At 40.7% G+C, this 16,217-nt stretch overlaps 1 protein-coding gene across 2 annotated transcripts; it reads right to left on the reverse strand.

Moving 5' to 3' along the window:
• Nucleotides 1-2,661: 2,661 nt before the first annotated feature.
• Nucleotides 2,662-15,417, reverse strand: arhgap11a (Rho GTPase activating protein 11A). Of its 2 annotated transcripts, XM_072689797.1 has the most exons (12): nt 14,744-15,417; nt 13,559-13,629; nt 12,936-13,032; nt 12,582-12,838; nt 11,952-12,115; nt 11,722-11,856; nt 11,493-11,561; nt 9,040-9,207; nt 8,244-8,370; nt 7,274-7,382; nt 5,835-5,979; nt 2,662-5,002 (listed from the first exon to the last, which is right to left on the reverse strand). In XM_072689797.1, the coding sequence occupies exons 1-12, from the start codon at nt 14,864-14,866 to the stop codon at nt 3,519-3,521; spliced, it is 2,949 nt and encodes a 982-aa protein (XP_072545898.1). In that variant the 5' UTR covers nt 14,867-15,417; the 3' UTR covers nt 2,662-3,518. The 2 variants fall into 2 exon arrangements, with proteins under 2 accessions (XP_072545898.1, XP_072545899.1); XM_072689798.1 differs by lacking the exon at nt 11,493-11,561.
• Nucleotides 15,418-16,217: the final 800 nt, after the last annotated feature.

A 16,217-nucleotide genomic window follows, 5' to 3' on the forward strand; every position in this document is an offset into this window, starting at 1 on the left:
TGCCAGCTGAGCCGGACGCTGCGCTTCCCTCCTCGTTATTGGCTCCGTACAAACTTACCGCCCCCTCCACACTTCACCCCCCCCCTCCACACACACACACACACACACATCCAGACAAGCGGGGGAGCCGAGGAGAGGAGTGTAATGGGAGGATGATGATGATGATGATGAAGGTCTAGAGTTCGAGGGAGAAACAGGCTGCCACTCTTCCAGAGCTCAGCTCAGCTCACAGCGAGTCCGTTCAAGCGGGGGTCCACCTCTCAGACCCCCCGTCTGTAAAAGGCCCAGTGCTCCTCTCGGCTCAGTTCGGCCAGCTGGAAGCTCCACTGGGTCAGATCTGCGGTTCTGACGGAGTGATACTGGCTGGATGGGGCAGACTGGTATCGGGACTGGGGGGTAGTGGGAGTCAGCCTCCCCCGGCCGCTATGTCTGTACTATTGCCACGCGCCTCTTGCTGCTGAATGGAAGCACATCCCAGAGCCTTCCCATCATAAACAACCTCAATATACACACATATATCATATATGATATATTATATTCTGCAGTAATCATTAATGAGGCTCCTGGGGTGCTGTATGACTCGGTGGGGGAAACCCTGCTTGGTCTGAACCACTTTCACAAAGCTCTTAAAAACAGCAGTAATTAATAATAATAATAATTAATACTTATGATGAATAAATATATCTTAAAAAGTCATGGATAGAGTTGTGTGTGTTTTATTCGTGTGTTAGACGTGATCGTATTTAGTGAATATTATAAAATAGACTATAAATACAACAAATGTCATTAAATTTGCAGAAATATAAACTGGGTTCTAATACAAAGAGGCCTGGACGGTTGAAGTGGCTTCAGCTATTCAGAGGTACAGCAGGCTGGAGCTCACTCTCCCACCTACAGTCAAAAGGACATTACTTTACTTACAGGGAGTAAACTCTCCTCCTCTCCCCAGCTCTCCCAGGCCTGTGTTTACAGTGGAGCTCAGAGAAAGGTTCCATTTATTTATTTATTTATTTAATGGTTTCCATACATTTAGGTTGAATACGTTTATATATTTTACCCTTTTATAAACAACGCCTCCGAGAATAAATGGTCACTCTGTAAAATCTCTAAATCAGGATTCATTTACATTTACGGCATTTAGCAGACGCTCTTATCCAGAGCGACTTACAAGGTTACTCATATTACAGAGGTGGGTCAGTGTAGTGTTAGGAGTCTGGCCCAAGGACTTTTATTGGTGTAGCACAGCACCCACAGTCACCCAGACCGGGAATCGAACACCAGTCTCCCACATGGTGTGGTAGCTCAGTGGCAGGTAGTGGTGTTATCTGCTGCGCCACATGCAGTCAGGCTATCATCACTTTTAATTAGGGCTGAGAGTCGATTACAAAAAGAGTCGATTCACCTAAGGAACGATGGCTGTGTCTGAATCTGAAGGTAGCTGGCTCGATGCCTTGCTGCCTGTGTTCTCTCACAAGTCAGTGCCCTAGAAGTTGATGTAAAGCCTTAGGCCTCTGGAACCAAACAACAACAACAGGTCCTGTGGTTGCCGGTGTATCGGCAGCGCACTGGTAGCAACTGGTAGTTATATTATCATAAGCATGCTCACCCAATTAATATCATAAGTCCGCAATACCACCCTTTGACTCCAATATGACTGAAGGCTGTCCAGTGTCAGAACAGTGGCTGGGTGAAGACCAATGGCCCCCAACCTTGGACCCGGAGGCCCATTGTCCAGCACATTTCTAAAGGCTGTCCCTGATCACCTGATCCAACTAAAAAGAGCATAGTTGCGAACACTTCTGTGACTTAAAGACATTATGTAAATACGTACGTAGCGTTGGTGAGACTGGGTAGTACTTGAGCCAAAACCAGCTGTATTTATTTAGTTCTAAAGGTCAGCTCCAACCCATTTAACCAGTCACTTTAATAAAATGTCGTATTACACAGAACCAGTTCAGACCCTATTTCTAGAACATAATGATGGGATTCAGGTTATGAAACTGTTGAGGTCACATTACAAAAATACAATAACAAGCTGCTCGATAAATTTAACTGTTCATTATTTTCTAAACGGGGTCTGGGCTCTTATGGAGTTAAGAAGACAGTGGTGTGACTGAGGCCCAGTGTGTGTTTGCGAGGTCAAGAAAACTAAAGTGATCAACTATAACCGCCTGTTCCACATACAGCAGTTTGGCCTCACCAATTTTTTTTAACCAAAGTTAAAAGAGTGATGACACTGATTTGCAAAACAGGGCAGCCAATCAGAATACAACTCATTTGCATCGATTAGCCTAAGAAGCACTAGAACAGATTTCTCAAAACTAAGAGAGGTTGGAAAATGGTCATGAAAAAAAGAATTACAGCTTCATTTTTAGTTTAGCCAATTTGTAACAAAAAAAAGAAAAAAAAAAAAAAAAGTCATCTGACCTTTGGGGAAAAAATGTAATTATAAATAAAAATAATATTTTAAAAATAATTTAATATATATTTTTTGGCTTGGAATCAGAATCAGTCATCTCAATCACTGTTGGAGTGGAGTGATCAGCCCTGCTCAGGAGAATCCACAGCAGACAAACCTGGAGTTCAATGAAACGCCATGCTCCACCCTGTGGCGCACAGAAGAACTTCACATCATCCCAAGTGTGTTTTGAAAAGGCAACTTTATGCTCATAAACAAAGCTCTGAGACATTTTCATAACATAGCAGACTGACAATTTAAGATCAAATATTAAAAATTGTAATACTGTTTCATTCATGAGGTACATCAGTATTTTTTTTAACCCACTTCTTCATTAACATCGCTGTCTAAGACCTTAACCATTAAGCTCAGAGTACAGAAAATAAATAGAAGGTAAATATGTCCATCATGTAAACTCCTTCCATCCAGGTCATACAGACACGCATCCTCACCCTCACAAGTACAGACAGCAGACTAAGAGGAACCACTCTTTACACTTACCCGGGATCACACTCACACTTGCTAACTTCACTTAAAGGGATACCTTCCTTCACATTACACAAGCCTTAAATTCCTAGACTCCTAAGACTTTCAGTTAGAGGTCATTTCCCCAGGCGCTGGAACGACAAGCTGCGTTGCCTCTGCTCGATTTAGCGGAAAGTTGCCTCTGATATTGCATGAAAACAGGGCTCATTTGAAATGAGCCTCTGGATATGTTTAAAACAGCAGGAGTTAAAATTATGAGATAAATATAGAAATGTGAAATGGGCCTCACCCTGCAATACAAAGGAGAAATGCGCAAAGCACAAGGTAGGCCTTTCAAAGCTAATCGTTCTGATTACGTTTTCTTGTCTCGTTCTGGTCATAACTAGACTGTACGCATTCGAATGGAAAACCCAGTCACAACCCTTAATTCAATCAACCAAGAACATCACACTCTAAACTCGCCATGAAATAAATTAAGACCCCTGAATTGATGATATGCATAAATTGCTGCAAAAAGCACAGGCTGAAGCAGTCAGCCTGATAAAGCAGATCGTATTTGTGAAGTAGCGCAGTCTTAAAGGTCTACGGGTTTCATAGCAGAGAGCAATTTACCCTGCGTCAAGGGGTTCTTGGGTGAGCCCCTGTAGTGACCCATGTCTCTCTCAGTTGTCTGTAGCAGGACAGACTTTGGGGCGTTTTTAGTTGAGTGGGCATCAGCCTTTGCCCTGGGTGCCACTGTATTGGTTACATCTCCGAGGGCACAATGCCTAACGGCAGAGCAAGCAGCTGACTTTATGGGGGTCACCGGTTTTGTGAAAACTGCCTCATTAACAAAAGTCTGCCCAGGTAGCACTGTGGCTTGACCTTCCTGTGGCGCTCCAGTGGACAGGCCACATTCTAAACTCGTCGCCTTCATGACTGAGGGTCCTCGACTGGCAGCACACCACCCAGACCGGGCCTCTTTCCTTTGACCCAGCAGAGAGTTGATCCTCCTGACTGACTGCCGTACGGGCGTACGCTGGAACTTCAGAGGAGAGCGGGCCACTTTGTTTTTTGGCGACTTGAGGGTCAGCATGTTGAAACGTTGGATATGGTCGGCCACCTTCAATTGGCAAGACTGCACCAGACGTGGAGAGAGTTCTTGCCGTTTGCCCTCATGTGCACAGACTTCATGTTGAAGATCATGTTTTGAAGACTCTGAGGTTTCTACCGGCGATGGCTCTTTGAACTCATGCATCTGTGAGTTGAGTTCACTCGTTCGCTCTCTTGCTGCAAACGGTGTAGACTGAACTGTGATGGAGCCGTCGAGTCGGAACGCCACGGGGCTTTGTATGTCCAGAGCATCGATGAGGCGGCTGCAGTTTTCAGAACCTGTTGAGTTGTCCTCAATCAAGCAGCTGCTTTCATGCTCAACAGTCAGAGAGCCCTCGCTGGCGTTTTGTACTACTGCACAACTTTCTGCAGCATCTGTCTCAAACAGAGCACTGTCTATGTGCAAAGGAGACAAGGGAACGATCTCAATCTGTCCAAAGGTGATGTTAGGATCATCTGCTAAACTTTGTGGTGCCTGTACTGTGGAATTTTTCTTCAGTTCATCTGAGGGCACAAGCGTGTTTTCCAAAGGTACACAGGGCTCAGAAGAAGCAAGGGTATCGTTTGCATTTTCTTCTTTTTTCTCTTTGGGTTCCTCCGTACGATCACCATCAGTAGTATGAAAGGAATTGACAGACGCCTCAGAATCTACTCTTCGTCTCAAAAGAGTAGGACCCGTCTCCAAGGGCTCCTCGTTGCAGGACTCCGAACTAGCCAGGCTTTCAGCACTAGTAGCACAGCAAAGGCTCTTTGGGAGACTTCCAACTGTAGGTGGCTTGCTTACAACAATGAGCGGTTCTGAGCGGTAGGTGGACTTCAAGCATGCGGTCATGGGCGTGTCCGCGAAGGAGTTTCCTGCATAGACCTGCGTTCCATCTGGGGTCTCCTTACTCCAAGAAGTCCCTGGTTGCGTAGTGGCACATGGAGTCAGCAGGTTGTCTTCAGACTTACTGATGTACTTGGAGCCTGTGAAGAACATGTGTCAATTATGGAACAGTGGAATATCAACCAAACCCATAAGACTAATAAAGACATGATTTAGAAGTGCTGTCCTACAAGAGTTTGGCCTTGCTTATTTGTACAGATGTGGCAGATGCGATTTATTCTCCATTTCTGTATTTTATACAATCTGTTGGTCTTGGTCTGTTTTTTATTGAATGTTCGACAAATGTAAACAACTAATGGCAAATTAACTGTAAAAGTAAAAAACAGCAACAATGAAGATAAGGTATCTGTGAGACAGTGATGTTTGGAACTTGTGTAAATAAGTTCATCCTCTACAGACACATCTGCACATTTTAAGGCATAATCACTGTTTATATGCTTAATGTAAAATAAAATATTGCAAAATATATATAAAATATGGTGTGTGCATAGTTTGTGCAACTTGGATTCTAAAACATATCGAAAATGTTTGTTTGTTTATTGTAAAGGTGAATTTATTCACTTAACACTTCACTCATTTAAACAGGGATGCCAAAACTTTAAACTACATCATGGTCATGCAAAAACCTTGCATTTCCATTTTTGTTCTTTGTTTAAAATAAATAAATAAATAAATAAATTAATTAATTAATAATAAAAAAAAAGCTGCCAGCTTATGTCTTTTAAAAAAAAAAAGTGTCCAAATTTCATGGTTGATGGAAGAATAAAAAGTGAATTTGAAAGTCAACATAAAATGTTTTATTCTCAGTGTTTGTCCTTTAAATGTTGCCACTTTGGAGACACACAGCAATTTGTGTGACCACAGTGATTAATAACACAGAAGAAACTTTAAGAGAGAAGATTAATCACTGACCTGTTGAAGTGCTGTTTCTCAAAACAGCCGGACTAAACGCAGTATCTTTGGTGAAGTGAAAACTGGTGACGCTCTCTTGTGTCGCTAGACGCCAACCAATGACCTCTGACCCCTTTGGCACCGGTAGAGAATGTGAAATGACACTCTGTTGGAATAAAGGCATCTTCTTTTTACTTCAGATTGTTTACCACAGCCAGGTGCTGTTTAGTGCTAGAAAGCATTTTCTGGAATTATAAGTGCAACTCTCAAAAGAAATACCAGCAATGACAGAGTTAGCAAATGCATATTTATTTTAGAACAAAGACACAATTTACATTTGCATTAGGATATCAAATAATAGTTCTTTGATGCAAAGACAACCCAAACCCACATTACCGTTAACATATGAAAGATGTTAAAAAAGGTTACATGATATATTAAGTGGTTTACTTTCTTAATAGATTTTTTTTATTATTGTAAAACATTCAGTAGTTACAGGTTATAGAAAACATAAAACTAATATACAATAATCTCTTCTCTTAATCTTAAGACGTGCAGCGTTAGGCAAAGTCACTAACACGCAAGTTAAAGTGACTATACAATTCCAATTAGTGTTTTAACACTTAAAATAAATGGCATAAGTGATCATATCTGACACTTGATTAAAATGTGCTTTTAGATACTTGTCTTACATAAAGAAACACATTGCAGAATTTAATGCAACAATGTAAACAACTTTTAACCATCTGTTTTCTTCTAAAGCAAAGATTTAGTACAAGTACTTTGCTTCCTTATATCCAGTCATGTCACACTCTCTAAAGCTGATTATTTAACAGCACAATTTCCCTGTTCAGAACAATTAGGCTCTGTTAAACAAGCAGTATTTACTGTGGAGAAAAATATTCAGGTACTAGCTTATAAAGGCGGTCTTGAGACCAAACTGACAGGTATCTGAAAGCAACTCATATTTACTGTGGACACCATGCATAGCACAACAGACTCTCCTATTATTTTATCTGCAGCAGAACAGGGTGCCAGACCTGATAGTCATCTAGCTACATTAAACACTTCTTAGTGATCAAGTGTGCAAACCCAATAGGCTAAAAGAACACATTTCTGTTCCCATAAACAAATAAACGTTTAGATGTATGTGTTTGTAAAAGGGAAATCCATTAGTCCACAAAATACCCACAATCGATAGATCAGATTGAAAAGAACAGAAACAAACAGATACAGGTCACAAAATATCTAACCGTCTACCACTGTATTGACTGCATTGTACTGACAAACGTCTATTAAAGGGAAAAATCACAGTCAACAATTAGCCATCATGCAAAATTGTACACACACACAGACCGACAGACATGCAAATTTATACAGGACTGATAAAACCCTGAAGTACTTGATTACAGTTGGATTGTGCAGTTTCTTGAGGAAGCAGACTGAGAAGATGGACTTACACAATCTCGATTGGGTTTCCCGAGGCTAAAGCGCAGACGCAGAGACTTTCTTGTTGCCTCTTTTTTGGTCACTCTTGGGGAAAAGCAGCCAGCCTTCCCAGATTCCACTCTGAAAAATAAACCATATTCGGTAAAGAACAACGGAAATGACATCAGAATCTCTGAGTTCTCCCTGATGTAATGGTAATGATGTAATGTAACTGTTTGATCGATATGGGTTGCTGACTGAACATGCCATTTTTACTTCCACATGAACCCATTATTATATAAAATGTTTAGTTAGTTGATTCTTTTATCCATATTCTTAAAAGTGAAAGGAACTTTAACTACATTTTGGCACTGAAATACACACCCACTGGTGTGACACCATATCCTGATTTTAAATCTGCAGTTCCACAAGACTGAAGCCCCTGACCTCTGCGCGCGCACACACACACACACACACACACACACACACACACACACACACACTTTTATTTTTTTTTTATTTTTAATTAAAGAATATAAATTGGGGATGTCCTACTGAAGGACAAATTTAAACCATTTCAGTGGGCAGAAAAAGATAAGCACTTAAACAAAAAACAGAGAGAAAAAAAAATACTAAACTAAATCTATTTGAGAATCAGGACAAATATCACTGTGCAACCCACCACGTACATGTAGTATTTTACAAACAATCAAAAACTGCATTCAAAGCAAGTCAAATATACCTTATACTAAGGAAAAATTATTTTTTGTAACTTCAAAAGTAAATACTGGGAAAGTAGTTTACTTTGACATCAAATTTATTTGTTCTTAAGTAACTGAATTCTCTCATTTCTGACTGAATTGAGTTGAGTAAAATCTCACTGTTTGCAGGAGACGCACCAGATTGCTACATCTAACTATATGACTATAATTTCTATGTTAAATGAAAACGTAAAGTTTCAATAGGTCCTTTATTACGATCAGTAATAAAGATGTAACATACCGGTTAACGTTTCGGTGGCTCAATCTTTTGCTCCTTCTCCTCACAGAATGTGCAGACAGTTGACTGATTCTCCCCACAGAGAACATGCCACTTCGAGAGGAGTCAAGGGTTCCGGAGGCACTGTGTGCTGAAAGACCAAACCACATTGGAAACATTTTTTTCTCTGCGATTGTCCCTGAAATTTTAGATACATCTATCCAAGAGACATCTATAAAGGTCTTTGAACTGGTGTTGTAATGGTACTCAGAATTCACTGTTTAAACAGAACGCTACAGTATGTGTTCACTACAACAGGGGAGAAACAAGCAGTAAAAAACAGGATTTATGGTGGGCTTCCCTCACCTTTTCATGCCAAGACTCACATGTATGCACTTTTACTTACTATATTGTCCTCCCACTAAATAAATTGTAAAAAATAAATAAAACTATGGTGTGATGAGTAATTAAAAAAACAAACAAACAAAAAAAAAAAAAACCCACTTACACTCTCCTTTTTCTAACAATCATTTAGAGGGATATTTAATATACTCTTCTCAGCATGGCCACGGCATGCCAGCTTATCATTGCGTAAAGCTTTATACAGGCTTTCTGCTTTCTCATTTCTGCGCCTGCACCTTTTAAAAACTTTGACACTTTAGGATTCTTTGACACACAAGGACTGGGTGTGTTTTATAAGGACCCAGTGACATTAGATAAGACCGGTGTTCATCTTTCAGCACTGTGAACTGAAGTTTGTGGTTATACTCACAACGCAAGCTGATCTGAAGATCTGTTACATAACTACGTAAATCTGTACCTGACCCAGGGGTGGATCCTCCTCCAAACAAGGCACTAGGAAACAGTTCAAGACCAAGATTCTTCTTGAGAGACCTGCGCTTCTTGTTGGAGAATCCATAACTCTGTCCTGACTCCAGGGGAAGTTTGCGCTTAGGCGTCATGATAACCGGAGTGTCAGTGGAAAAAACTAAAGAAAAAAATAAAATTATAAATAAAAGAAATACTTCTTCGATGAATACCATCTTAAATTTATAGCACTGACGACAAAATGCTTGCAAAAGCGAGTACATGTAATATTCTTAACCTTTTCACCCCCCAGCACACTAATGTTTCAATACACACCATTCTTCAAACTGGCAGTATACTTCAAATGATCAACAACTTCTATTGAGAACTCAGTACATTTGTATAGTGTTTTAACACAAGCTCTGTTAAAGGCCTGCTCAGTGCTACATTGTGACATAATTGCTCAGGAAACGTTCTTCTTTGCATCCACTTTTGCAGTGGTTAACTGTAGTTTCATAAATTTCTCAGCTCTTTTTGAGACATTGAATCTCATGAGGGGAGAACTTGACAAAAACCTTAAAACTGCGGCCCGAACTCTGAGGGAGGTTGTGAGCGGAGGCCAACAGCAGCCTCTGTCACACCTACAGCATGCCTGCAATTTCTTGGATGCCCTCCAGGACTAAAGTTGTGTACACCTACTTCAGAGCCAAATAACTAAGCTGATGTGGCAACATTAAACATCAGAACATTAGCAGTTTAGTATCTGTAGTCTATAGTTCTCATGCCACTTTAAAAGACAAAACAACTGCACTGCTTGCAAAGTGATTTTGTAACTGTTCCCATTTAATGTGGAAGGAAAACTTGATCAGGAAAAGATCTGGTTGAGAATTATGACTGCAGTAAGGACAGCCCCAGTTCCCTTTGCTTCAACTTGGTATGGTCAAAGCTGTGGCCGTCATGTTTACATCAAATACCACATTACAGCTTCCAGTCACATCGGCTTTTCCTCACCTACTTAAATCTATTCCATTAGCCTATCCTACACAGAAGCAACAGTACCAATAGCAACTTTTAATGACATTCAGGTGGTTGCCATAGGATGTACACCAAATACACCATATGGCTATAAGCTGGGAAGGAGTGAATTTTTTTAATGCTCAAGTAGTCACAAACCTATATTCGATTAGCAGCAAATGAGCTTTTCTAAGGTTAGTCATTCCAATATACAAGTACCATTACATGTCTGAACTACAAATATAAAAACAAATAAGACATGTTTGAACTCTTAATCCACCAGAGGGCACTGTAAAGCTTCACATAACCATAATTGGTAATCGCCATGGCTAAGAGTTCATTTATAGCCTTGTTTCAAATGGATAAAAAAAAAAAAGAACCAAACTGCTGTGCTATTGTAAATGGTAAACAAAGCATTTAAAACATCTCATTTGAAGTTTACTGCCAGGCTTTATGTACAGCCTGAAAGGAGTACATAAATATTTTTGGGGAAGCTGCGATGCTCAAAATGATAGTTAGTTAATGACTACAGTTAGACCGGACACAGCTGCAGTAATGTGCAGAAGAATCCGTCAGTACAGGAGTATCAGTCAATGCTATTAACACTGCGCTGACCAATAACAGAATACCGGACCTCACCTTACTGCCGCACAGTGTGCCAGGGGGTGATGGTTAAGAAACATTAGGAAAATAATAAAATAACATAGGAGAGACGGCAAAAGGAATGCAGGAATTACTCCCATCACAGAAAGAGGGTTTCACTTAAATAAGGACAAGCACTCAGTAAAGGCTTGTGTCGGATCAACAACCATGTTTATGAGCGTTTTCCCACCTGAGCCGAATAGTTAAGTCTGCATCCAGTACCAATTCTGAGCTTTTAGGTTTCTATTTCACTCTGCATAATTTCCTCAGAATTGTACATAGATTACACGATTCCATACCTTTCATCTGATTGTAATTGTTATGCAAATTGGGAATTGAAACTGCCAATACTGTCCTCTATTGTTATATTCCTTTGGTTGTTTACTGACATACAATTCGTGATGCAAGACGTGTTAAAGAAACAATAGCAGTGTATGCCGTGTAACATGTAGTAATGTGTCCAAATTTTAAGGACTAAAAACATACTGTACTCTCAATGCAAACAGACCCAGGCTCAAGTGTGAAAACACCAAGATATTTTTTCAAGCAAGAACAAGCAAAAAGCTAAAAATCAGCCATTCATTTGGAGCAACAAGGCAAGCATGTATACGAGAGGGAAACAAAAGATTGATGCACTGGAGAGATCCATGACTGAGTACTATGATTCTCTAGCAAACCTTACAGCAAGCAGATATGCATTTAGAAGCCGTATTACCTCTATATAGAGCAGCTTATCTACTGAGGTAACGTAACCTGCATGCATTCAGTACTTTTGCAGACAAGCCTAACCTGAGCATAACATATACCTACCTGGTCCATCAGGTGTATGAGAGGGGGTTCTATTACTTTTTAATTTACTCAGAGCTCCATTTACCACATCTGTAATGCAAACAAAGCCACTCATCTGTGAAGACCTATGCTGTTAGTACTTTGCTTAAGAAAATGCTGTCAGGCGGCAACTATGTTAAAAAAAAAACTAAACAAAAACACAACTTATACACAGAGGAAAAAAATCTATGTCCACACGCAAATCTCTCACCTCCTAAACTGCGCCTGCATCTTTTTACCCCGGAAGGTGTATTTCCATCCTCCATAGCATCTGCTGGGGAAAACACTCCAGACTCACAACCCAGCATGGCTGGAACTTTGGCCATAAGGAACTCTGGCACCACACCTGCACACACAAACACTTTCAGTACTTCTCAAATTTGGAGCAACAAGAGTTCCTGATATTATAATCCTAACCTATAGCCAGAAACTATTATTCACCAAGATCCTCAGCATTATCAATAAGGCACTGTACAACAGCAGCTTGAAGTTTTAGTCTCTTCTCAGTGCTGGTACTCATCTTCTCTGTCCCATCTCCACAATGAAGCAGGTTTGGAGCAAAGATAACAGAAAGGTTGCTGCTGTCCATCTTGTTTTCACCACATCTGGAACAGACAGACATTGTATTGTGCTTTTAATTATTTCATTAAACAATGAATTTTTCTGGGGCAAAATAAATTACTACACACATCTTTAATATGAAATCTTATCAACTGGTTGCCCTTTTTCTCCAAACATACATGCATCACACTTGCTAAGATTATGAATTCATTGGTGTAAAAAGTTTCTACATTTTTTTATCCTCCTGTAGCTTCTCTGTCCACACAAATGTTTGACAGAATTGTAACCATTTATTGGACAAAAATAGACTGCACAGTAGCCATCTAAACACCTGAAGATTTGTTCTATATATATTACACACACACACAACCCTTGTGTTTAGAATCTGAGGTATATGCAATATATTATAAACAGGTTATATTTTAAGTAGACAAGCTTGACAATCTGCAATTGCAGTGATCTGGTAGTTAGCAACGCAGACCATGACAGTCAACTTCTTTTTCAACTTACCTCTGAGAGACCCTCTTAAGAAAGCTGAAGAAGTAGCGCAGAACATTTACATTCCCATGAGGCAGTACACAGGACAGCAGGATGGTGGCAGAGGTTCTCTCCTCCAAGGAGGGCAACTCTTGGGCTTTTAGAAAGGCACTCTGCAGGTCCATGGGCAGGACTGGCTCAGGCAACTCCCGAAAGAACTGTTTCAAAAGCCCAGCTATGTCCAACGGGAGGGCAGTAGACAGACACTCCTCAGCCTGATCCAACTTAGCCTTCAGGGTCAAAACAATACAGCCACTGTTCAAACAGGGGTCCCAGCAAGGGCCTCTCCATAAAAGGTTAGAAAAGCCAAGAAAAGTCATCACTCACCCGAATCGCCTTCACTCTAACAACGGAACCTGACTTTCTAAACAGGCCCTCTGTGTCCAAATGAGACATAAGGCATGTACAGGCATCTACAAGGAAGCTATGTTGAAAAGAAAAAGTTGAAAGAAGTTAGATTTGTTAGTGAACTGTTCTTATGTGATCAATTTGGTACTGTACACTATGATTTATTTGAATAACCTAATTTTGAAGGTTACCGATGCGTAGGACCCCATCTCTACAATTTCTGCATAATATACAAGTAATAATAATAAAAAAAAAATAAAAAATACTGCAACACAAAAAGTCCCACTGTACTTGGTTTAGGCCCCAGCCTTTATTTTATTGTGAGAAAGAGATGTGTGAGGAAATAAAATAAATATTTAATAAAGGTTTCTGGTATCGACAAGCCGTTAATCTGCTTAAGGTAAAACAGAAAAGAATTTGTTATTAATTTAATATTAACTTCCCTTCCACAGCCTACACTGAAAAAGTGTTTAGTTTGTTAAAATAAAAATATAATAATAAAATAATAATAAAAACACTCCTCCTTGCACTAAACTTTCAAAAGAAAATGTTGGACAGTGTACAGAGCAACATTTAAGCTACGAGAAAATAAATCTTCTTACCAGGGTATGTCTCCATAGTCTAGCACATGACAATGTGGCAGACTTTCTAACGCAACCCCAAAGACCTTCACCTAAAAACAAACAAACAAAAAAAAAAAACAGGTAAATACATTACAATCATTGAATAAGTACAAGTCTATTTCTTTTCAAGATAGGCTATGCTTTAAAGGAAAGGGGTGCAAATTGTCCAACACGTTATAACAAGCCTGCACAAGAGAAAAAAAATGTCAAGCCAAGCCAGTTGTTTACGAGCAAAGTTTTATAGCTGTAGGGCTTGTCTCTTTTCGACATCTAATCCGACTTAGGTCAGCCTAGTGAATTAACGTTCCTGAGAACTGAAAAACTGAAAATGTGAACAAGCACTGCTCTGTTCATTTGAAAGTAACAGTGTAAAAACCAGCTGCCAACCCACTAAAATTCAATTACTCAATTTATTCCCAACGGAAAGTAAAACGCAGGAGGAATGCTGACATGATTAGTACTACTGAGCTCAGAAACAATCTAAAACCGTTGATGTATGATGCCTAAATCATGAAAAACAATCCGGCATTTCCATCAAATTACCAGTCAGTGAACATGTAGCCAAGGGTCAAAACTGCATCTCTGAATACTGAGTGATAGGCCTGCATGATGAAGACAGCGGCAACTATAACTACTGCCAGCAATGCTCCAATTAACATTACCTGACACAAGCACATCTGAAAACAGCTCGCAGAAATCACCTACGAAGCACCTTACACAAAGACTGTACGGTGTGTAAATTTGACAGAGGTCATTTCCTGAACCCTGCTGCTATGAGGTGGAGGGTGTTCCCATGTCAGACGAAATCACAGATATTAATAAACTTCATCTGTGAAGCTCTGTTTACGTTGCTGTGATCTGTGTGGCACTACTGCATTAAAATGCTGTGTCTAAGAGATCTGGAAAGCAGAAGCAGATCACTATGATGGTTCACGAGATTAACAACTCAAAAGTCAGTCATGTGCTGCACACAAGAGGAAATTGAGTAACATCTGCATTTGCGGTGACAGTAACTTCAGTGACCTGAAAAACTTCAGGCATGGTGAAACGGGGTGAGAGAGCAAGCACGCAACGAATCACTCAAGATTTCCAAACACAGTTGCACACTGCTAAAACAGATTAGATTAGACATTAGTTGAAGAAAGCTGCTGATCAGTAACCCACCGAGTTTCCTGCTGTCAACTTGCTCGTTTTGCTTTTGTTCCAGTTCTTGGTCTTCAGTCCATACGTTGCACGGAGGTGCTGCACCACTGCCAGGCGCACCACGTTTCTTTCCACGGTTTTCATCCTGCCTTACAGAACTTCCGCAGACCGTGTGAGCTGACCAGGGCTACTCTGAAAACAATAGAGCTGACGACCCACAGACGGGTCTATGCACAGCAGATACGGCCACTCTGTGACTCCCAGTCAGATGCTAGGCTAAACAACTAGCTCGCTACAGAAACTCGGCCAGCGTGGTCCGCGCGTTGTGCTGAGACTAAATAATGGCCATAGACTGGAAGGAATCCTACCTGTTATATAGAAACTCGACTCAGGACGACACGTTTCATCTTTCAGCGCTGTTTCAAAACACTGCCGCTAATTAGCTAGCTAGCTAGCTTTCTGGCTAACCTCGGAGTTTGGCTAGCTAGCTCTCTGAGCAACGTAGCTACTAAGTTAGCTAGCTAGTTAACTAACCCTGGAGCATAAACGCACCTTAAAAGTTGTTAATTCTTGCCCTACCTGTCGCGCATTTTCTCGACCTGAACAGGTCAGCGTCTAAAACTAGCCAGAAACCGAGTTAGAAGCGTGTCCTATACAGCTAGTAAACATCGCCGTCCCCCCCGACTCTCACTGCCTTCCGTCTCCCGTAAACGTCTTTCAAACGGCAGCGCTGCTCCTCTGCCGCGCGCTGATTGGCTGCGGAATGTTCAAATTTCTCAGCGCCTGCGTCACCGCTCTCTGTCGCGCCCTCTGATTGGTCGAGCCGGACACGTGACTGGTGGATGCGCCTGTATGCGCCTGTATGCGCCTGTATGCCTTGGGGTGGTGGAAAGCTGATGCAGATGTTCAGGTATTACATTAAAGAAGGGACTGTGGAGAAAACGGAAACACTATAAATAGACCTGTTCAATAAAAACTCTGTTTCAGTTTGTTTAAAAAAGTTTGTTTAACGTTGCCTGAATTATTCAGGGCCTACGAATTGAGAAGGTGTAAGACTAATACCACACACCCTGTCTCACAGTAGCTAGCTAACTTCTGCCATATGACTTGGCCTATGAACACTCTCCAAGACTTGCACTACTATGGAGGACAAATCCCACGCACATGAATCAGCTTTCTTTTAAAAGGATTTTAGCTTAATGTCTAGAGTGATTGACTCCACAGCCACACTTGTGTAGCCACATTTTTGTCTTGGTTCCTCTCAAGGTTTCTCCCTCCTGATCTGAGAGAGGTGTTCCTTGCCACGGTCTCGGACAGTGAGACTCACACCCAGATCTCTGTAAAGCTGCTTTGTGACATTTGTTGTAAAAAGTGTCTTAGAAACTATATATATATATATATGTATAATCATTAGCAAGTGTCCACTTGTCCAAACTTCAACACTCTGTTACTTTCTCTGCCTACTCTCATGGAAAGAGTGTTTTCCCTTAGTAAA

This window comes from Salminus brasiliensis, chromosome 10, assembly GCF_030463535.1.
Source record: "Salminus brasiliensis chromosome 10, fSalBra1.hap2, whole genome shotgun sequence".
NCBI lineage: Eukaryota > Metazoa > Chordata > Actinopteri > Characiformes > Bryconidae > Salminus > Salminus brasiliensis.

Bases quoted from the DNA above. Each gene is read 5' to 3' on its own strand.
- arhgap11a (XM_072689797.1), bottom strand. From the start codon at position 14,866: ATGAAAACCGTGGAAAGAAACGTGGTGCGCCTGGCAGTGGTGCAGCAC. The intron at 11,562-11,721 runs GTGAGAGATTTG...TTTGCATTACAG, and splicing joins ATGCAGGCGCAGTTTAGGAG to ATGTGGTAAATGGAGCTCTG. The intron at 9,208-11,492 runs GTAGGTATATGT...TTTTTTCTTTAG, and splicing joins TCATACACCTGATGGACCAG to TTTTTTCCACTGACACTCCG.